Source organism: Notolepis coatsorum, assembly GCF_963971535.1.
Source record: "Notolepis coatsorum genome assembly, chromosome: 20".
Taxonomy (NCBI): domain Eukaryota; kingdom Metazoa; phylum Chordata; class Actinopteri; order Aulopiformes; family Paralepididae; genus Notolepis; species Notolepis coatsorum.
Window position 1 is genome coordinate 37,127,565 of NC_140184.1, and position 24,983 is coordinate 37,152,547.

A 24,983-nucleotide genomic window follows, 5' to 3' on the forward strand; every position below is an offset into this window, starting at 1 on the left:
GTGAATCAACTCAGAGTATACCATTGACCTCATACTGACCTCTGACAAGTCCAAGATCTCCAATAAAGGGGTTATAGCATGTGGGTTAAGTGATCATTATATGATATTCTGTACCCGCAAAAAGCTAAAACTAAAGGCTGGCTGTCACAAAACAGTCACATCTAGAGACCTCAAAACCTACTCTAGCGAGGCCTTTAACCTTGAACTGGAGAGTCTGGACTGGTCAGATGAACTCAATGGTACACTGGTTGAAGAAACTTGGCTTGGCTTCAAAACCAAATTTTCATCAATACTAAACAACATGGCCCCCCTAAGAACCACCAGGGTAAAAAATCGCGCTGAGCCATGGATGCACACTGAAATACTGACCGCTATGAAAGCCAGAGACAAAAAATGCTCTGAGTTTCGTAAAAGTCAGTCAAAGCTTACCAAAAGCACGAGCAGTGAACTCCAAGACCACGTGACTGAACTCAAACTAGAAAGAAACAGACTAAGAAATGACGTAAACTCCATGAAAAATGTCATCAATGACAAAACTGAGGAAAACAAAAATAAACCACGTGAACTTTGGAAATTACTCAACAATCAACTAGGCTGCAGTAAAAAACTTAAAACCAGGTTCTCAAACATAAACATAAAGACGGACAACACGCTCATCACAGACAAGCTGGATGTAGCCAATTACTTAAACACTTTCTTCACAAACATAGCCACAACACTGGTAAACAAACTACCCTCCCACTCAGGGCAGTATGGGGTAGAACACATAGTAGCATACTACAAGAACCTAGGCGTCCACAAAGACGACTTCAAACTGGAAATGGTAACTACAGATGAGGTACTCAAAAAACTGAGCGCCCTCCAACCAAACAAGGCCACTGGCCATGACAACATCCCCTCCAAATTCCTCAGAGACTCAGCAGCAGCCATCACCCCAGTCATCACACACATAATAAACCTCTCCATAAAACAGGGACACGTCCCCAAGGACTTCAAAATTGCGAGAGTAACACCCCTGCACAAAAAGGGCAGCAAATTAGACCCGGGCAACTACCGCCCTGTTTCTATCCTTACATCCATCTCGAAAGTCATGGAAAAAATAGTATACGAACAGATCGAAAAGTACCTCGCGGAAAAAAATCTAATCTACGAATTCCAATCTGGCTTCAGAACATCCCACTCCACTGACACATGCCTTCTCTACTTGAACGACCACATCAAACAAGAGGTGGACACGGGCAAATACTGCGGCATGGTCATGCTGGACCTACCATTCTGATTGACAAGCTAAAAGCAATTGGTTTTGATAGTTTATCAGTGAGCTGGATACAATCCTACCTGGAGGGGAGGGAACAGATGGTGGAGGTAAACGGTACCCTATCCCCCCCCCCCTCACAGTGAGCTGTGGTGTTCCACAAGGAAGCATACTAGGACCGCTACTATTCCTAATTTATGCAAATGACATGTCGTCAGCTTGTGACTGCAACTTGTTCCTGTTTGCGGACGACTCAGCCCTGCTGGTCTCTGACAAGAACAAGTTACAGGTTGAAAAAGCCCTCAGCTCGGAACTAGGCAAAATCTGCATATGGCTCGCCGACAACAAACTATCATTACACATGGGCAAAACAGAGTCCATTCTCTTCGGTTCAAATAACAAACTCAGCAAGACCGACGGCTTCTCGATTACAGTGGGTGACAATATTATCACAAGGAAAGATGAAATTACCTACCTGGGTTCCATCCTAGAGGCAAATTTTTCCTGTGACAAAATGGCATCCAATGTAATAAAAAAAGTCAACCAACGAACGCGATTCTTGTACCGGATCTCCTCTCTGGTAAACAAGAATACCCTGAAGACTCTAGCAGGAGCACTCATTCAAGGGTACTACGACTATGCTTGCACCTCATGGTACCAAAGCATCTCAAAGGCACTAAAAAACAAATTACAAACATCTCAAAACAAGCTAGTCAGACTACTGCTTGACCTGACTCCTAGAACCCACCTCACCCCTGCCCACTTTGACAACCTAGGATGGCTTAGAGTAGACGACAGAGTACAGCAACTTGCAATGGGCCTGGTCTACAAGATACACTACGCGACCAAGGTACCCATGTACATGTCAAAATACTTCCCAAAGGTCAGTGAATACCACGATCACAACACCAGAGGGAGCTCCACAAATCATGTAAAACCCAGATTCGGCTCAAACAAGGGACTAAACACGTTTCGCAATTATGCCACATCAATGTGGAACGCCCTACCTAAAGCTGTAAAGGAATGTGAATCACTACCCACTTTCAAAAACACTCTCAAAAAACACCTACGTGAGACTGCAATTCGAAACTGGCCCCTACAAATGTCCTAACCTAGTTGTACAGTAAATGACCAAGTAAGGCTTTGTCAGTATTCCAATGTACAGTGTAAAATGTGTGTGTGTCCCCTACCCAACCCCCCCCCCCCACCTCCAATGTACAGCCCTCACCCACCCAACCCCACCCCACCCACCCAACCTCCTCCAATGTACAGTTTCTACGCCAAATGTATATACACTCTTTTTCTGGACACTTTTGTATCACAAACAGTACTGTATTTGCAAATCTGATATGTCATAAATGTATAGATGTAGCAGTACTGTCTATCTGTATGTCATGTATGTCATATATGTTATGATGAATTGAAAATGGGGGACCCTGATGTAAACAAGACGAAAGTCTTTCTCTGGTCTGCATCCCCTTAACAATTGTATGTATTGAGCTGTACTGTACTGTACCCATTCTGCAATCTGTTAATAAACTTTTCAATCAATCAATCAATCAAAGACTGTGTTCAAAAGTCACGTCGGTTCATTAAAACAGCGTCCCAGAATTGTTGTTTGAATGCATTACCGTAAACCTGGAACTAATCGCGCACTCGAAAAACAGGAGCGGCTGATTTGACCACGCAAAAGTAAAAGACGGCTCACTTGACCGCAGTTCTGTGTGCGGGAGCTCACAAGGCTGTTGTCACAATGGGTGGTACAGTAATAACAGTCTACAATATCACGATGGACCATGCCATGTATAATATAATATAATAACTTTATTTGTAAAGCACTTTTCATACAGAGGTTGCAGTTCAAAGTGCTTCACAACAGTAAAAAATAGGCATAAGCGGGCATAAAAAGATAGACAGGTAGCAAGGTATGGCAAATCACAGTGTTTCACATTAGGATCTAGCATCCCAATAGGCTCTCCGCTTACAGTTTTCAGTAACACAAATAATAAAAATAGTTTAAAATGATTCAGTTTAAAAATAGTCTAAAAATTATAAAATAGAACAGACATAAAAAATACAGGCATGAGCGAGCATAGCAAGGTATGGTAAATCACAGTGTTTCACATTAGGATCTAGCATCCTAATAGGCTCTCTATTCAGTAATACAAATAATCACAGTGTTTCAGTAAGAAGTAAAAAGTGCAATAACCGACCCATGAATTTGATAGGCAGGGTATGGTAAATCACAGTGTTTCACATTAGGATCTAGCATCCTAATAGGCTCTCTATTCAGTAATACAAATAATAAAGTAGTTTAAAATGATTAAGTTTAAAAATAGTCTAAAAATTATAAAATAGAACGGACATACAACAACAGTAAAAAATTTAAATAGCAAGGTTACAGTAAAAAGTGTGAAAAATAGTTTAAAATGATTCAGTTTAAAAATAGTCATCAGTAAGAAGTAAAAAGTGTGATAACCGACACATGAATTTGATAGGCAGTGTAAAATAAGATAAAATTAGCATAGTAAAGTAGGCAGGGTAAGAATAGTGCAGGTAAGTCATTGAAATGCCTGAGCAAAGAGATAGGTTTTAAGCTGTCTTTTGAAGATGTCTAGCGAGTTGGCTTCCCTGATGTTTTGGGGTAGTTTGTTCCACAGTTTTGGGGCATAGTTGATAAAGGCTGCATTACCGATCCTCTTTTGACTGTTTCTGGGAGCCTCTAGTAGTCCAGCAGCTGATGATCGCAGTGTTCTTGCTGGCGTGTAATTTATTAGAGTGTTGGTGATGTAGCTAGGTCCCTGTCCATTTAGAGATTTGTATGTAAGGAGAAGGACCTTAAAGTCAATTCTAAATGTTACAGGAAGCCAGTGTAAAGCAGCTAAGACTGGACTAATGTGCTCTCTCCTTTTGGTTCTAGTTAGCAGTCGGGCTGCGGAGTTTTGGATTAGCTGAAGCCTCTCTGTGGTTTTCTTAGGGAGACCTGTGAAAAGTGCATTACAGTAGTCTAACCGGCTAGATATGAATGCATGCTTCTCAGCATCGTTCTGATTAATAAATGGTCGTACTTTTGCTATATTTCTGAGATGGAAGAACGATGTTTTCGTTACTTTGCTAATATGAGAATTGAAGTTCAGTTCTGAATCTATGATAACCCCGAGACTAGTGACCTCAGATTTGATCCAAGGGGTTAGTCCTCCTAGGTTCTTTATTAATGTTTCTTTTTTAGTTTTGGGGCCGATAATTAGATGTAGCCTATGTTCTATTATGACATGATCTGTGACGACAAATGTTCTAGAATGTTTGATTATGACATCTTACTCTGACAGCATGCCTATGTGATAAATACAAACATGAACTTGAATCCCATCATCATATTTACATAGTCTGTCCACTATGTTTATTACTTTGTTATTTCCCCCCCCTATCTATGTAAAGCGACCTTGCATGGGTCTCTTGAAAGACGCTATATAAAATGAAGCTCTATTAATATTATTGTTATTATTATTATTATTAAAATACTGTCTTTTACTGTTAGTCTCAGTGAAGTCAACACGGCATTATTTCCGGCGTTGGCTGCCTGGTGTGATCACAGCGCATGCGCATCATGCACACAACGCCGGAAATAATGCAGTGTTGACCAGTTTATAAAAAATATTTAAAATGTTTATTAGCAACGCCGAGCTTTCAAACCATCCCGTATCTCTGTCCGAAACCCTCCTGCAAATGTGAGTACCTTTGACATTTCTCTGTGATTCTTGTATAACGAACGGTTCGGTTAGAACCAGTCCTTCAGGGTAAATCTAGGTTGGTTTCCTATTGAGGAGCAAGTGACTGTGGATTCACTCGGTGCATCACAGTCACAAAAGGGGCTAGGTGGTTGACAGTGGTTGAGAAGTGAGAGAGAACCCTTGTAAGTTATCTCTATTTATACACTGTGGAGCGCAGTTCTGGAAGGTTCTAGCCTGTTCTAACCGGTTCTACTATTATGACATCATACTGAAGCTTAACTTGAATTACACTATGACACGGCGGCAGTTACACTAGGTGTTCTGCGTCTGCCCCCCCTGCCAAACAAGCAAGCCAACCTCTTGTTCGCGCATGAGCCCATTATAATTACACTACTGTCGCTATTTCACAATGAACTATAATGAATTACGGTTCATACAGAACACGCACCAGTGTCAGGAGTAATGCACGAAAGCTTATTTCCGCGTTGAAACTAATGCATGAACCGAGGAGCGCATATGCCGTAGTAACGATATTCTACCACTGGGCGTCAGCTAAGCATGCTCAGAGCTGTGCGTAGACATAAGCACAAAGTCAAGTTCACGTTCGAATTGATAAATCCCACACTTTGCTTAGAAATGGTTGTACGCACGGGTTAAGCACATATCTGTGCGTACGTCATGTTGATACATGAGGGCCCAGTGGTTTCTATCTTTAGCCTTTGGCGTGGTTTATTCATTCACATGTTAAACAGCAGCAGTACTAGAGTTCTCCTCTCTCTGAGAGGCAGGTGGAAAAGAGGTAGAGGGGAGGAGACATCTCATTATATACTCACCACCTGGTGGTATCATGTAGTGGCTCTGCCTAGAGCGCCCTCTAGTGGAAACAGTTATATATGCAGTTAGAATTTACTTGCAATCCTACATAGAACCTCTAACTTTAACAGGTATGAAGCTGATCCATGGGGCCGGTGGTGCTCATGTCCAGTATGAGGTAGAAGGTCACTGGAATCTCTATATCGATAGTATACACTCAGAGAGACAGGGACAGGGCAGGGTTAAAAAATCTCTCATGCCTGCAAAAAGGCAGACATGGGAGCAGATAACAGACATCCTAACTAAACTAGACAGAATAAACTAAGGGTCTGTCCACGACCAGGTGAGATCAGGGTAGGTTGAAGGAGAGAGAGAAAATATGGGTCTTTAGCGAGGATTTAAAAGCTTCGACAGAGCAGGCGCCCTGACGACGTCAGGTAATTTATTCCACAGGTAGGGAGCGTGGTAGGTGGTGTGGCCAGCGGATTTCTTTTTTACCTAGGAATCGATAAAAGCCCTGCATTTTGTGAATGCAGGGCACGAGCGGGCGAGTATCGTGAGATGAGATCAGATAGATAGAGCGGTGTGAGCCCATTTAAAATGTTGTAAGTGAGGAGTAGCACTTTAAAGTCAGATCTGGCCTGAATAGGAAGCCAGTGTAGGGAGGACAAGACTTTCGAGTTTTAGTTAGTATCCTTATAATTCAAGTACATGACGAGAGAGGATGAAAATTAACATAATAAACAATGAGAATTATTACTGAAATGCTTTTTCATAAAGGTATATGTTTGGAGGAAAGATTTGAGCAAGGAAACGCTATAGAGTTTATTTATAGCAGGGCATTCCAATGCCTGGTTCATATCGGAAGAACCTGGAGAGAAGAACATGACTCTATAGGCCAAAGACCTTCCATTTCATATCCATCCACAATAATTATTTTAATGATATGATATTTAATTGTAGGTACAATGTAACAAGTTACTTGCGTGTTGGTGATGTTTTAAATGTGTATAATTCTGGTGACACACACAACAGTGCAACAAAATGTTTGATTATGAATAGTCAATAAGGAATTGTGTGAGCTATAGTGAGTTGGTGCAAGAAGTGACTGGTTGTTTAAAGGGGCACTTCACCATAAAACAATTCAGATTTATTTCGCTCATAATCTCACACTGAACAGTTTTGCACACATTAATTTAGTTTGACAGTTATTGAGAGTAAATTAGTTTGAATATGGCTACCAGTGAGTGATGTTATCGGGGAACATTGAATTGTGTTACCATGAAATGATGTAGATAGCAATACTTTGCCTTATAGGGACTGTAATTATCACAACAAACATATAATAATAATTCAATGTCCCCGATGACATCACTGGTGGCGTCAAACTAATTTACTCTCAATAACGAAGTCCATTCTCTTCGGTTCAAATAACAAACTCAGCAAGACCGACGGCTTCTCGGTTACAGTGGGTGACAATATTATCACAAGGAAAGATGAAATTACCTACCTGGGTTCCATCCTAGAGGCTAATCTTTCCTGTGACAAAATGGCATCCAATGTAATAAAAAAAAGTCAACCAACGAACGCGATTCTTGTACCGGATCTCCTCTCTGGTAAACAAGAATACCCTGAAGACTCTAGCAGGAGCACTCATTCAAGGGTACTACGACTATGCTTGCACCTCATGGTACCAAAGCACCTCAAAGGCACTAAAAAACAAATTACAAACATCTCAAAACAAGCTAGTCAGACTACTACTTGACCTGACTCCTAGAACCCACCTCACCCCTGCCCACTTTGACAACCTAGGATGGCTTAGAGTAGACGACAGAGTACAGCAACTTGCAATGGGCCTGGTCTACAAGATACACTACGCGACCAAGGTACCCATGTACATGTCAAAATACTTCCCAAAGGTCAGTGAATACCACGATCACAACACCAGAGGGAGCTCCACAAATCATGTAAAACCCAGATTCGGCTCAAACAAGGGACTAAACACGTTTCGCAATTATGCCACATCAATGTGGAACGCCCTGCCTAAAGCTGTAAAGGAATGTGAATCACTACCCACTTTCAAAAACACTCTCAAAAAACACCTACGTGAGACTGCAATTCGAAACTGGCCCCTACAAATGTCCTAACCTAGTTGTACAGTAAATGACCAAGTAAGGCTTTGTCAATATTCCAATGTACAGTGTAAAATGTGTGTGTGTCCCCTACCCAAGCCCCCCCCCCCCCCCCAATGTACAGCCCTCACCCAACCCACCCAACCCCACCCCACCCAACCAACCTCCTCCAATGTACAGTTTCTACGCCAAATGTATATACACTCCTTTTCTGGACACTTTTGTATCACAAACAGTACTGTATTTGCAAATCTGATATGTCATACATGTATAGATGTAGCAGTACTGTCTATCTGTATGTCATGTATGTCATATATGTTATGATGAATTGAAAATGGGGGACCCTGATGTAAACAAGACGAAAGTCTTTCTCTGGTCTGCATCCCCTTAACAATTGTATGTATTGAGCTGTACTGTACTGTACCCATTCTGCAATCTGTTAATAAACTTTTCAATCAATCAATCAATCAAAACGGTCAAACTAAATGAATGTGTGCAAAGCTTTTTTGTTTTGGATGTGTGTGAGATTATGTGCGAAATAAATCAGTTTCACTCCTTTTGTTTGTCCCACTCTTTTCGTTTCTCCGTGTTGTTCTAACATATTGTATGATATGGCTGCTGGCGACAAATATCTGGAAGCAGAGAAATTGCCCCAGGACAGAAAAAAAGAAAGAGGCAACAGGCAAGGTGGTTTGGGGTGGAGTCAACGCATAGACCTCTAGTAGACTACAACACTGCACTACATGACCGTAGTTCTTTTGCGTTTCCACCCGACTTGTTTCACACGGTCGCCGTGGCATTTATCCAATGAGTTTGGAATGAAAACAAACGACATATAACTCTACTTCATCCATTTACCCCTCGACCGACGGACAAAAGAAAAGCAGGTAAGTAACGTTAAGCAGGAAGTGCTCTACTGAGCAACTCGACACACTTTGTTGCTCATTGTTCGGGCCGCCGCTACAATGTCGCGTTGCTAAAAGGGAACATCGCCGTCCTCTTTTTTGTTCTATATAGCATTTATTTCAGCGTTGTGTATACCATAGGTTATTACTCAATTTCGAGGCTTATGCTTTTAGAAAATCCAGTAGTAGGCTATTGAGCTAATGGTTGTAGCAGCACAGGGAACAGACGACAAGATGCTCCGTCTTTGTAAATCACAGACGGTTGATTTACTGAGCTTTCGCTTCTCTTGCCCATTTTCCGTGTTCTATATCCTGCTGTCCAACCGACAACCACTCTTGATTTGTGAGAACTCTCAAGTAGCCTATATAGCCATAAAGCAATAGCTATGTCATTCTATAGGGAAACTATGTTGGCCTGTGTGATGCATTGCATTCTCAAGCAGTGACTTAAAGGTCCCATGTCTTTATAAATGGCCTTTTCCAGTGTTTAGCATTGTTTCCTAGCAATGGGGGATTATATCAATGGGGTCTGTTTCTCCAATTCTCATTTTGACTCATCAGTCTAGTCTCGAGTTCACGAGATCCTCCCTCACTCAACTAAGCCATTCTGATTTTACTGTTTTGCTGACGTGAATAAGGCACTGGTTGTAGTCACCGCCCACAATCAACAATTCGCTCAACAACAGAGTGAGTGGAATTACTTCCTCAAACGCGGGTGCCGACAGACAGCAGAGAAAGAGGGAGAGAGATAGAGGGACCGCGCGCAGGAGTGTGTAAATGTGTGCGAAATGGATGGAGCTTCTCCAGGGCTGTACAGTGTGACGAGGTTATCGCAAATTGCCCCTATATGGCCTGTGTGAGTGGAGAAAAATATGTGGGCGCACCTTTACGAGTAGTGATTTCAACCCTTGCATTTGCATTTCACTCCTAAATTAATCCAAAGTGTGTGATGACGTAACTCACGCGAGCTGCACACTCAGGTATGAAGTTGAACAGCGGCAAAAATCGACTGAGCACTACGTGATTGTGCACGCAGCTTGTAGATGCCAGTCTGATTAGCTACTAGGCTAAAAATGAAGAAAACCACCAGTAACATTAGTATTGCATCATATTTTCGACGTGTTGGACCTAGTGAGCCGTCTAATGAAAATGTGACAGAGAACAGTGAGCCAACAGTAGCAGTAGCCACCGTTACAGGTATGGCTACCGTCGTTAGCGACAGCAACATGGCTAGCTCTAGTTAGCCCCTTTCGTGACTTTCGGTTTGCAAGCCTGTGGCTTTTGTGACCGGAGTCACTTGCCCACCCGCCCAGATCACCCAGTAGAGAAACGACCAAGCGCCGTCAAGGGGCTCGCGGTGTGTCAAGAATACATCAGATCTGAATTTCAAAGATACCCAGCGTACAATATGGGTCCAACACAGCTCCACGATGGGGTCTGGAAGCTCGCAGTTGCCAATAAACAGTTTAAAACATTGTTACTCGACGAGTGGTATTTACAGACCGAACGTCCATCTCCGCCGTTGGTGTCACAGCGCATGCGCACCATGCCGCGTTCACGTTACTGGGAAGAAGCGGAAGAACCAGCTTCCGACTGGGAAAAACCATTCACGTCAGCCTCCTAGTGGTAATTCCTACTAGGACATATGGGATTCTTTTATAGACCCCATATCTCCCACTTCGCGTCACGAATTGCGGAAGTATGGATGTGGGCGTTTCATCCATAGATATATATAGAGTCAAAGCGTGAAGCTTCCTAGTTGTAGCAACGAGATGTCCTCTGGTTCTTCCGCTTCTTCCCAGTAACGTGAACGCGGAATGGTGCGCATGCGCTGTGACACCAACGGCGGAGATGGACGTTCGGTCTGTAAATACCACTCGTCGAGTAACAATGTTTTAAACTGTTTATTGGCAACTGCGAGCTTCCAGACCCCATCGTGGAGCTGTGTTGGACCCATATTGTACGCTGGGTATCTTTGAAATTCAGATCTGATGTATTCTTGACACACCGCAAGCCCCTTGACGGCGCTTGGTCGTTTCTCTACTGGGTGATCGGGGCGGGTGGGCAAGTGACTCCGGTCACAAAAGCCACAGGCTTGCAAACCGAAAGTCACGAAAGGGGCTAAGCTCTAGTATCATTAGCACTGAGTCTGCAGAAGCCGACGTTACTAGCGAAGAAGATGAAGATGGCGATGACCTTATGTTTTGTAAATACTGCAAGGGACCGAAGCAGGCGGGGAAAACTGCGTTTGTAACGGGAAATCCCAACTTTAAAAAAAGATGGCTTAACTAAACACAGTATGTCCTATCGGCACACAGCCTGCAGAGACAGCTACATGATGCGATCCAATAAATCGTCGTCTATGGTGACAGCAGCCTTAGTTAGGCAAGTTCTTATTTCCGAGGCGGATCAACGGAGGCAGCTTAAAATAAAAATGAATATTGCCCACTTCATCGCCAAGGAAGAGGAGCCGTTTGTGAAGTTTGGGCCACTCATTACTCTTCACAATAAGAACGTTGATATAAATACAACCTACGACAACCATGTCAGGTAATATTTTTCCAATAATAGTAATACCTTGCATTTAAATTATTTTAGTTTTTCTAAATGCTACCCAAAACAATGTAATGGCATCTTAGGATGTGAGTGTACCATGATTAGTAATGTAATTGCATGTGATGTGTCATGTTATGTGACTATAGTATAATATGTGTAGTGTACATCATACCGTAGTAGGCCTCTCAATTCTTATAAAAAAAAAGTCCCGGATATACATAAACATTAATTGGCATAGATCTCTATAAACGGCCCAACACATTGATCACTTTAGGCACACACTGAAACCAATCAGGTAATTAATTACCCATAAAAATAATAAACCTTTCATGGGGTTATTTACAATAATAATAATTCATTTTATTTCTAAAGCACTTTTCATTGTGAAACAAAGGTATGCATGCAGAGTTTATTGTACTCCTGATTAATGCAATGGTGTGTGTGTTGTGATTATCTCATTCAAGGAGCACTACAAGTGCACACACACACATTGTTGTTTTTGTTCCATTAGTGATTTACACACTTTCTCAGTTGGTTCATTATAAAAGATACAAACCTGAAAACAAAAGCACTTAAATGTTAAATAAAAGGACCACAGTAATGAGGCAGGAGGAACATATTATTTTGCACTATAATGGTAAAATTGTTATTTAAAAAAAGTGCCCCTAAAAATATTCTGTGCCCCTAGTGAAAAAGCTTCGCGTACAGCCCTGTTCTCCCCCTCAGTCGGGAGCACTCGCATATCACTGTCAAAATATCATTGCGCGCGCTCCCACGCGCACGCCCATATTCCGATCCGTGCAATAATATTCACAGGGGTATATATTGTAATTTGAAACAAGTTACCAATGCATTGTCCCGTGGGATTATGCCCCCTCCGCGGCAAAATTAATTAGTATCCCCCTCAATCTTTCTATCTCTCTCTCTGTCTGCCAGTCACAGACTGTGGGTGACTGTCACTCAAAGCGAGTATGGGCGGAGCCAGGCCAAAACAGCTTGAAATCTTGAAGTGGAAAAATGCTGCTTTTGAGTACTCGATTAGAAATATAAAACAATGAATTTTTTTGAGAAAAACCTTACAGATGTGTTCCATAGACTCACAGGAATTGTGTAAAATTGTCCAAATAGTGAAAGAAACAGTAAGATAGTTCTGTTCCAAGCAGCCATGATGAGCTGTCATGCATAATATAGGCTATGAGTCAGAGATTAGCGGAGAGTGAGTAAGACGGCATGTCTGGTGTCTGTCTGGTTGTCAGCAATCTGTGCCCTTCTGTGGCTGCAATGTTTCGCCTACCACTTGTTCTTCAAAGTTACAATTTTAGTTTACAAGAGTTTAGTTTATGTGGTTTTATTTTTACTCCTGACCTTTATCAGATGGATGCATTTCTTGACTCAGCTGTGTTGTGTTTACGTAGGCCTAAACAGTACGATTATGAAGTCCTGTCAATAAACCTTTGTTTGAATTTAATTGACATGGGCATACTAAAAGGGCCCATCCCAACAGATGGTCAACAGACAGACAACACACACAGCAAGAGAAGAAGAAACATGCAGTAACAGACAATAGAGGAAACCGTAGGAGGTGATGCTGGTTTTATAAGGTCTATGCACAGTGACACAGCAAAGCGTCTTTGAGCATTTGGAGAAACGCTATATATCCGATGTATTATTTTTATTATATCAGCAACATCAGAATCTTAATCACCTTCATGAAAAGCATCAGCTCAACCTTGAGTCACATCATAGGCCTGATTAATGCATTAAGTAATTTTTTTTTTAATATAAACACCAAGGCCTGATTAATGCATTAAGTATATTTACCTTACAAATAGCATGGGCAAACATAAGTAAGCTCTACACACACACACACACACACACACACACACACACACACACACACACACACACACTAGTGAAACCTAATTCAATGAGTATTCATTTATAATTCATGATGCTTTCATTGAATAAGAGTATTGACCCCAATTTAACCCCTTAATTTCCTTCAAAAACCAATCTGGAGGCTTTCTGATCATAAAGCAAACAGTAAACTATGGCCTGGCTGAGTGGTAATAGCTGGTGACATGGCAGGCGATACTCTGGGGAGAGAAGAGGCGGAGGAGGAGGTTTCAGTTTGATCACAAAGTAAGAGGCAGACCATGAGGGCGAGTCTGGACTTGACTGGCAAGTAAAGCCAAGAAAGTTGTGAGTCAAACAGTATGTTCCGCTTGGAAAGAAAGGCTTGTTGTACATTAAGGCCATTCAGGTTTAGGTTGTTCTGCCTTACTTTATACTCAATAAACCGGGCAAAACCCAATGAACGGTATTATCAGGTAATTATATTATAGGCCAGTTTATGAGTTAACGTTGGTTCAGTGGTGTGCTGGAAAAAAATCAACTGCTGGCTTTTAGTCTCATTTAAATGACTCAACAATTCTTCATCATCAAGGTTGTCCTGAGATTTCCTGGGATTTTAGAGTTTGAGATGTTTAAAGGATGGGGTTCACTTTATTTTTTAACCCAGGCTCTATTTAAACACTGTCTGGCATGACGGTGACTAGTACAGGCCATACTTTCACTATCACTTCAGTATTGAAGTCTATTGCTCTATCCTCTCACCAGGCTCCAATCCAATGGGGCAAGTGTTTTGCCTTCAAAAACCATGAATCATGATACATGTCCGTTTCCAAAATGCTTGCAGTATAATTGACTCACTTTTCATTATAATGAAACTCATTATAACATTTTATATGATTGTAGGGTAGCGCAACAACCAGGAGGGAATTGGCATAACGACTAAATTGTGGCATGTGAACAAATGAGACAAAAAGAACTAATAACACTTTACTAATAACAACTGAACATGAGTTGGAAAAAGTTAAATAATTTAATTCTATGCCATCTTATTATTTATTCACTGTGTCCATGGAAACGATGATGGAACACAGCCATAAAGGTATGGTTTCCTTACACAGAAAAGATAGTCTGTTTATCTTTCTGATAACTATATCGCTGCATAATTCATGAATGTTAACACAAACTTAATATTTTTTTTCATGATATTATGTATACATGCAATTCAATGTTATTACTGCATTTTCTTTAAAACTGATTTGATCATAGAGGAGGTCATAAATTGTTCCAGTAATGAGGCACTTGGGGCAGAGCTTTTTTGCAGGCTGTGACGTGCAGCGCAGGGGAGTGTGGTCCTTTTTAACGCTTGCATTGTGGAGAGAAATGGCCCCACTTAGCAGATGTTGTCTTGTTTTCTGTTGACAGTCTTCTGTGTGTCTTAACACATTCATGGCCATTGGGGCCCGTCTAATCCCACTCTGTGAGGCCAGCTTTTCATTACAAGGTTTCACTGTGAGTGAGGTTGTTTGTAGAGCTAAATCTATATATTATATTATTGCTATGTGTCCATTGTCATTGTCAATTGACAGTATAAACCTTCCCTTCAATATGCCATAAAGAAATAATTTTTTCATCAATACGTTCCAGTTTTAAAGCGGCTTGAATATGAACTATATACCGCAATGTTCTAGGGTAATTCCTGCAAAGCTAGTTATAGGGCGCTAAGCTAATAACGTTAAATCGATTGGCGTTTCGGCCCTAGTTAAAAATCGAAATGCATATGATCGGTATCATGGTCCACCATGTATGCATGAAAGGTGGGGGGCGGCGGAAGTAGTTTCTGATTATTGATTACCAATAACGGCATTCGTTAATGCAACATCATATATTGACCGGGTGGATGGCTATGAGAACAAGGCCCGATCAAGCTGAAATTGACGTCAAATCGCTCTTACCTGTGGGTGGTTGGATTCCAAAAATTATTTCCCAGTTATTGATCGCCATCTGGTAGATCGATATGTCCATTGGCTGATGCTATATTCCTTTACTGCATACTGAATTCGGTGTCGCAATAAGTATTCCAGGCGATCGGTTGAAGCCCTCGATTCAGGCTAACAGAAAACCTAACCCAGAGTGAAAAAAAACGTGACACCCCGTCTGCAACAAGGGAAACTGCATTATCGAGACAGCGCCAATACCAGGATCTGGCCGGTACTGCACTTTCGGAGTCCGGATATGCCGTTTCCAGCCAACATACAGCTCCGTGACATTGAGTAGGATATTAAAATGGAATAAAAGCAAAACCGAGTGGTAACACGTATACTTGGTTGGCTGCTTAACACATTGGGCGCCGGGGGTTGTGCCCATCATTGTACCCAGTCTGCCACCGTTGAAAGCCTATGGAGATGTTTACCTTCTTTGCAGGGCTATAACTTTTAAAATGTTATTGCTATATTGACATTACTATGGCCCATTCAACATCGATTATCTATCGTTCAGGATGTGGGAACGTTATATTTTTTCATTCATACATTGTTGTGTTAATACCTTCGAGAATATAAGTATGTTTTTAATCTTTTCTGCTGTAATTCCAAAAACAGTAGTTATAGGCCCTGAAGCATATATAGATTATCGATTGGCGTTTCTTTCCCATACACGCTATATAAAAAAATTCAAATGTATATGATCGGTATACATTATGCTTCATCAGGCGTGGAGAAAAGGGGGGGGGGGGGTCGTTTATAATTCCTTGATCGTCAGTAACGGCTTTATTTACTATGGGTTGATATATTGATCAGACTGTTTGCAGTGAAATGAATAAACAATCGGGTTGAAAATAACGTTACTGCCCTCTTACCGTGCACAGATGAGACTGGAGGAGAAAGATCCCAATTATTCGACGCCGATCTCCAATATCCATTTCCGGTTTGTATGGCGCAATAAACGCCGAAATCATATTGATTATTGCGTTATGGCAGCGATCCATATGCACACCAGTGTTTGTCTGTAGTCCCTTAGCGAGATGTGACTGCCGGAGGATTTTCCTAGACGCACCGATGACACTATCTGGTTTTTGAGTGTAACTCGCCCGACCATCCACCAGGTGGCTGTATTGAGGCGTTGCAGTCTCATTTAGGGTCCCGCTGCAGCACGGGGGGTTGGGTGGATGAATTATGAATACCATGGCGGAAAAAATGAAATATTGATCTAAAAAACGCTGTACAGCGATGTTGGCGGGCAACGCATGGCGGGCAATACCGCTGTACAGCGTTTTTGGCGCTGGATGTGTTAAGGCTGGCACCCAATAACGTATATATACGTGGTTGGCCAGGAATGTGTTAAATCAATGTTTTGTCAAATGACATTTCATCTAATCAAAAAAACACATTAGCTTTAGACTAACACTTCCTCAAACTATGACACTCAAACACTGTTACTCTCTTTTTTTTTTTAGTCTTTTTACTCTTTTTTACTCTTGTATTTATGTATATTGATTGACTGAACACTTTTTGAACACTTTTTGTTTACATACTCTTGACTTTGTCTATTTTATACTTTCTATCTATTTTATCTAGCACACTCCCAGGAGCTCATACAGAAAAAAGCATTTCATGGACAAATATTCTGTATTTTACTATGACAACTATGTCTAGCTGACTAGACTAACAACATATTTGCTGACAGTTCATTGAGTGTTTGAGTGAGCTCTATTTTAGTACAGAGGTGTACAGCTTACTACGGTATTTTACTGTACAGTACCAAAACCAGAAATAATTAAAAACTTTTAACTCATTTTTAACTGTTATGAGAAGACTTTGGCATCATCCTGTGGGTGTGTTGGATGTTGATATTGGGCACCAGGGTGGTGGGTGAGAATTCCAAGCCTTTGGCAGGCTTCCGCTCTCCACTCCTACAGTGCTTGGTCATGGGTTTCTCTGAATACACATCATAGCTTGGCCCTCGGCCCACACTACATATCTCATGTCCACTCTCCTAGGAGCTGCATTAGCCCTGCAACTTCTCATTTGCTAAATGCGCCTGGCAATAAAATAAAGGAAGGGATGGTTCTTGGGTCCCTGTATGCCTTACCCTGTTGTGCATTTTTGTGTAGGTGTAGCTATGTTATCCTAGCTTGGAAACAATACACTTGGTCAAAGTGAGACACTAAGGCAACTGAAACAGATCATCTATTAGTATGAAATGATCATGAAAACTGATAGATCATGCAACATGCTCTTCTCTTCCCTTGCAGAATGGGGGTGTATGAAGAGAAGAAGGAAACATGCGGGACTATCTGCCTGAAGTACCTCCTTTTCACCTTCAACTTTCTCTTCTGGGTAAGTTTTAATTTGGTTATAAGGGGTGTGCGGAGGAGTGCTCCTTCTCATTCTCTCCCTCTTTTTGCTAGGCTTTTCTGTCTGTCTGCTATGCCAATATGCATAAACATCTGTCTGCCAGCGTCAAATGATTTGATTTATTCTCAAATTAGTTCAGAATTATGTTTTGAGCCCTCTTGGTGCTAGAATATAGAGTTACAACCATATGTATGTTTGGGACCAAATCAAAGCCATCAGCCATTGTCTTATGTAGTTATTTCCCTGGGGTTGCCCATGTGAAAGAGGCTATTTAAAACTAGATGAATCTGAACGCCATGGCTAAAATGCAAAGCACAAAGCCCCTTATGACTACTAAGTCTGTCTGTTTTTGAAATTGCATTTCAATGATGTACAGTGCTTTGGACTATATGCTTAGGGCTGTAAGGAAAGTACTGGTAAATCCCCAGTGAAGTTGTGTATCCTAATGATGCTGCAACACATTGACAGGAAAATATTCCCCATGAGTGAACCTAAGAGACACAATAATAGGGATTGTATTAATGCTATCATGGCTGAACTAGGTTTAAGGCTTTTTTGGATGCACAGGTGGCTCACAGGAAATGCACTTTGCACCTATGACACTGTCCTTGTTAGCTACACTAGTGCAGTCTGTTCGGAGCGTGCCGATTGCTTGGTCCCCGGAAGTGCTGCTTTCAACATTCTCGCAAACTCATCCGATCGACTTCACACTCAACACTGCACTCTCGTGGGTCCTCAGCAATAGTGTGCTATCGTACCACCATCTGGCCAAATAGCACCATATTCGACACTGCACACTCCCTTTGAGTTGATCAAATGAATGGTTCTCAAGATATGCAAAGGAAATATGTAAATTACTTTCTTTATAATTAGATGCAGCGATTGAGCTTTAAGCTAAATGTCCTGCATTATGCAATGGTTATGCATGATGTAAGCAGTGTTGTTTTCTCATGTTATGAACAACAATCTCGCACTATTTGTCTTTTAAATTATATTCAGTTGCTGTGACAGTTACTCATGCACGCTAGGTACATACTCCTGCAATTGACCAAGGCACTGGCATTAGAACTGGAGTTATGCCCCGGGCAGCGGACTATTGTTGTCCACCACTAAATAGTTAGTGGGTTGTGAGGACAAATTCCTGGTGCGGTATATGCAACAACAAAATGTACTTGGCAAATAAAGAGATTCTAATTATAATAACTTTCTACTCCTTAACCACTTTGATATACAGTATGCAGCCTATATAACCTACCTAGGAATTCTGGTCAAATAAAATGAAAATATGTACCTCTGATTGTAATCTAATCTCATAGTTTCATCTAGTGCAATATGTCTGTTCTAAATCTGCGGTACACATAATAATAATAATATTTGTCTATTTGTGCTTGTGTCTTTGACCATGTTGTTCTCTACACAATGTTGACTATTTGTGTTTGTCACTCTTTATGAGACTGTGCTCAGTTGGTTGTGTGCATTTACATTTGCTGTTTACTTGTTAGCCTTTTTATTTTTTTCACCTCAGTGATATTTCTCCCTTGATGTGGCAAGAAGGCGCAAGTGTGAGGTCGTAAATCTGCCATTCTTGTTGTTGCTCATTTCTTTTTTCACCAAATTGTTCAATAAACTACTGAAAATGGCTTTGCAGCATCTCTACACCTTTACCTTCATTGAGAATGCAATGATCTATGAACATGGTAATTGACAACAAGCACCCATTGATATTTATCAGGAATTCCAAGTCTGCAGCTTATTCTTTCTCAAGACCTGTCGATACCTACTCGGCTTTCTGTGTTTGCTGAAGCTAAAGGTGTCAAGTTACCACATATTGGACCATTATATGTTTTGACCTATTAGTGAGATCACACATGCAAATCAGATTTCAGGGAAGTACAAAAAAGCTCTCTAGCTCTCCAGGGGAAGAATGTGAAAAGGACACACGTTCTACACAAATCACAATCTATTCTGTATAGTCAAAGTTATTATCTAACCCTAACTAACCATACCGTCATGCACTTGTCCTAATATACTAACCTACACTGTAGCACTCAACACTTTGATGAACATTGTTACTCAGCTGATAGAGTTGTGCCCTTCCTGATGGCTTGTCGTACAGAACTTGTAAGTCGCTTTGGATAAAAGCGTCAGCTAAATGACTAAATGTAAATGTAAAAGTCATGCCTCCAAGAGGAGTTGACCATGAAAAAAGTGGATGGAATCTTTAAAGTAAACAAATAAGAACAGCATTAGTCCTGTAACCTACATTATAATTAAAACTAAGATCAATGCAAAGATGGATGTGGAACCAAGTAGAATTGTTTCCATGTCTAAATACTACAAAGTCTATACTTCTATATACAGGTAACACTGGTATAGTCTACTTTTATAGTGTGTGTCAGTCTATGCAGTGCAGTCCACTTTGTTTTGAGTTGTGTATTTAATAATACCGGAATGTGTCTGGGAGTGGCGTGAGCCTTCGTTTATAGTATCTGTGCAGTATCTCCACCTCTGCATTACATGTAAATTAGACAAGCTGTCGGCTTGATTGGTCTGGCACAGCGGCAAGTTTTTGGTGCAGTGCTGCAACGTCTACCGACTCCAATACAGGCGTGTCGTATCGATTTAGTCATCCCTCATATTCTGTTTAAGCTGCAGATTATGTTGTGGATGATGATGGAATATCGACCTTTTTTCAGTAGAATTCCATTGCTAGGGGAACAGCCTGGGCCCCAAGTGTATTTCCTGTCAGCGATATGTACAGTATAGGCAAATTAGGATCATAAGAAGAGGATGGGTCAGTGTCATCATGGACATTTTCAGAAATTGTGTCCCATTACTATTGGGAGACAAATCACATTGTAAGAAGTAGCATCTTCCCCCAGGGCTGAATGACTTATTTGAGAACATTGGAGCTGTGATCCATCTTCTTATTCTAGTTAGCAAACATTACAACAGGAAATAAACGTGGGCCCATTTATATGTATGATGTCAAGGAATATAGTATACACTGTTCACAATGAAGGGCTTCAGAAGTACAGGGAGTTTACCCAGCTTTGTAAATAAAATATACCAATGCTGGTGTATTTAGGCTTAATGGAGACTAGGGGCTAGATCCACAAAGAATGGATTGCACGGAGCAAGTTGCACCCTTACTTACAATTCATCATGAATTGAAAATGGGGGACCCTGATGTAAACAAGACAAAAGTCTTTCTCTGGTCTGCATCCCCTTAACAATTGTGTGTATTGAGCCGTACTGTATTGTACCCATTCTGCAATCTGTTAATACAATTTTCATTCAATCAATCAATCTGCACGGTGATTGATTGAATGAGAATTTTAGAGTAGATTGTTTTATCATCTGTATAAAGATGCAAAAAATATATATATAGAAAATAAGATTAGTCAACTAAGAATGGTTTACTTTTCTTGTTTACATACTGTATCTCTAAAGATTATAAAATCTTGGCACGGGTAGGTCGTTTTTAGGGGTGCACCGATGTATCGGTCGGGTATCGGTATCCGCCGATAAGCTCGAATGTGCCGATGGCAGTAGCCGATAAATTCAGTTGTGTCCTGCACAACGCCGCCGCCTCCAGTCCCCCACACACACACACACAAGCTACTGCATCAAAGTTACTACTAAATATTCAACATTCTCTTTTGAGACTCCGCTTCAGACTCTTATCATTTGGCACTAAAAGCTAAACATTGTCACCGATATGGCTGACCGCAACATGTCATTAATTGTGTACGCGAGGTGGTCGCTCAGTGACGACGCTAACATGAGCTAGGTTAGCTAGCATGAGCTACCGGGAGGTGGAAGACTAACGTTACTGGTGAAAATGTGATTTACGTTGGAATACTCCTTTGCCAACTTGCTGTACTTTGCTTGCAGGTCTGCAGCCATTATTGCTGGATTATGAATAGCCCCAACTTTAGCCAACGTAACGTTATGGCTAAACCTTTAACGTTAGTTAACGCTAGCTTTCGGTTAGCTGTTCAATGCTATTAATAAAACAACCAAGCGAAGCCATCACAGCTCCCCGTCAACACCCCTCTCTCGGGAAGATGGCATTTAAGAAAGTATCTGCTGTTAAAATGACACAAACATTCGTTTTGTGGCATTAACGTTATATAGTTAGTGTTACACGTTCAATAACATCAGCATATTATTTACCCGGACATAGCAAGTAAGCAAGGCATTACTCCGTTCATAGCTCAGTTCCATTCCGTTGCTCATTCCGTACCCAACTACCCATTCTGCAATCTGTTAATAAAGTTTTCAACCAGACAAATGTATAGAAAGGCTTTGTTTTAGGGCTGGGCGATATGGCCTAAATATGATATCACGATATTTTCTGACCTTTCGGCGATACACGATACACATCACGATGTTTTTCTTTTTTACCCCAAACAATTCATTATGAGGCTTACCAAGACAGTATTTGAGTTTGCAAGCTAACATTAAAGACAAAATAAAATACCCATGCATTTAGCATTTTTATATTAGATTTAGATTATTAGATTATATATTGCATATGAGATATTATATGATTTAGATATGAAATATGATGAATTGAAAATGGGGGACCCTGATGTAAACAAGACTAAAGTCTTTCTCTGGTCTGCATCCCCTTAACAATTGTATGTATTGAGCTGTACTGTACCCATTCTGCAATATGTTAAAGTTTTAAATCAATCAATCAATAAATAGCATTTTAGCATTTTTATGAAACTACTGTATATATGTATGTCTCTAAATGTTTTGATGAATTGAAAATGGAGGACCCTTATGTAAAAAAGCCGAAAGTCTTTTTCTGGTCTTCATCCTCCTGTACTGTATTGTACCCATTCTGCAACCTTTTAATACAGTTTTCATTCATTCATTCTGACGGAAACATAATAATTTTGATTGACAGTCGAGTCTGCCAATGACGTCACACCGCTTGCACCCGCCCTGCTGTTCTTAGCACCAATCGGCAAGCGTTATGACTTCCTGAATGTCCCGTGTGCTGAAGTGAACACTGAACATCAACAAAGCTACTAACGTTAGCTCCCCGCGGCCGTCGAGTAGGAGACCAGTGCTTCACAGGATGCTAAATGAGGCATAATGATTTTACTACAACGAATGTTATAATAAAAGCCTTTCCATACATCTGTCTGATTGAAAACTTTATTAACAGACCGCGGAATGGGCATATCTCAGCACAGGCTGAGATATGAACGAGTAACGTGTGGACAGATTGACGCGACACAATCCTCTTGGGCAAAACATATCCACGATACGTTGAAAAAGTGTATCGTTAATGAACTGTACCCGATATTTATATAATATCGTCATATCGCCCAGCCCTACTTTGTTTTATTATAACATTTGTTGCAGTAAAATCATTGTGTCTCGTTTGGTCATCTTGTGGAGCGCTGGTCGGCGGGCCGGGCAGCTAACGTATTAGCTTGTTGTGGTTCTCGCAAGCAGATCAATGGCGGCATGCCCGGAAGTAGAAAATGAATAAACGCTTGCCGATTGGTGGTAAGAACAGCAGGAGGTGGGTGCTAGCGGTGTGACGTAATTGGCCGAATCGACTGTCAATCAAAATGGTTCTATTGCATTGGTTGAGAGCGCTGGTTGAGAGAATAGTATCCATCTGCAGGCCGCCAGACGATATTGGGAGAGGGATAGTGCTACATGGCATGGTGGAATTAATACCATAAACATATTTCTTGATGTTTCCTTTTTTTAAGTAAGTAAAGAGGCCTACAAATACAAACATACACATACAAATATACAGTAGTTTCATTAAAAAAAAGAAAATTACAAAAAAAAAATATAAAAAAAGAAAATATAAAGAAAATTACAAATACTATACAAATAATACACAAATATCGGTATCGGCCGATTGTGTTAGTTGAACAATCGGTATCGGTGGCCAATTTTCATATCGGTGCATCCCTAGTCGTTTTCATAGGCTACTTTCTAGATGTTGTGGAATTAGTATCGAGGCTCTGATTTAAAATGATGAGCAATAAGCTCTGCAATAAAATTAGCTGCAAGGATCCAGGTTGTCGGGTCCAGAACATTTTCTAATAGTGTTAGAAATAGGTGTAAAAACAAAGGGTCCCCAGGTGAGTGGGTACAGGATAGACGAGTCAGAGACCCTGCAGCATATGTACTAAAGACGGACCCAGCTCTCATTAAAGTATCCTACAATATCATCCTTGCTCTTGATTTCAGTTGAGTTAAACTAAAATGTGTTCAAGGAGGCCTGAACATGTAATGGGATTCCAAAATGTAGTGGGATTGTTGATATTTTCCTAAATAGATTTTAAATAATATTCTGATTAGATACCCTAGTTATAATCAGTAATAGTAATTAATTGATCCTCTCTGTTATTTTAAGCTTTTGCCTGCGTCTGCCTGCAATTCTAGATGGATAGTTAGCTTTTTGGTGGCCATTGTGACCAGGCCAGACCAATAGCTCCCAGAGAGCTAACTTTTGACTGATGTGTTCTCTCAGCTGGCAGGGGGCGTAGTGATGGCGGTCGGTGTCTGGACCTTGGTGGAGAAGAGTGACTACATCAGCCTGCTCTCCTCCAAGACCTACGCTGCCTCTGCCTACATCCTGGTCCTGGCTGGAGCTATTGTCATGGTAACAGGGGTTCTAGGCTGCTGCGCCACCTTCAAGGAGCAGAGGAGGCTGCTGCGAGTGGTAAGTGCTAATAGTATACCAGTCAGTGAGGTAGGGGACACACAGAGACTGACATGTACATACTTATCAAGTGTGTGTGTGTGTGGAATAGCGTTCAACATTTAATTCATGGCCTTGAATCTCAAACTTTTTCAAGTCAACAACCTCAAAATTTACACATAAAATTACCCTTTTTACAAGGTTTTGCCTCAGTGACCCCCATCTGAAAAGACACTTGTTGTTAGATGTGATTTAGTCCAGAATCCCATTACTGTCAATGTTCATAGGTGGGGGGATAACAGAGGGGAGAGTGAAACATGTGACGGGAATAGTCATTCTTATACATTCTGTAGTGAATAAAACATTAGTAAAATTAAACTATTACTCATTCTTATACGTTCTGTCATGTCGATGTCTAATGCAGTGGTTCCCAAATTGGGTGCTGTGATAACTGTCCAGGGGTGCTGCACACAATCTGCTCATTGCACATTATAATTCTGCATATACATTTTACCACACCGCTTGTTAAAAAAAATACATATTACTCACAAAACAAGTATAGAAGCTGATTAAACATATCAATTGTGCATAATTTAAAATGGCATATCAATTTGAATGGCTATACTCGTTACTGAATGCGTATTTACCTTGCAAAGATGGTTTCTCAACTTTCGTTGTGTGCAAATGGGCAATAGTG

General features: G+C 40.9%; 1 protein-coding gene across 1 annotated transcript in view; it reads left to right on the forward strand.

The window, feature by feature from the left end:
- The first annotated feature begins 8,627 nt into the window (after positions 1–8,627).
- The window catches only part of LOC311247177 (CD151 antigen-like), a 35,711-nt gene continuing 19,355 nt past the window's right edge, over positions 8,628–24,983 (forward strand). Inside the window, exons 1-3 of the mRNA XM_084337513.1 lie at positions 8,628–8,818; positions 17,496–17,580; positions 24,116–24,307. Coding sequence (XP_084193639.1) covers positions 17,497–17,580; positions 24,116–24,307 — 276 coding nt within the window. The 5' untranslated portion in view covers positions 8,628–8,818; position 17,496. The remainder of the gene's footprint in view (positions 8,819–17,495; positions 17,581–24,115; positions 24,308–24,983) is intronic.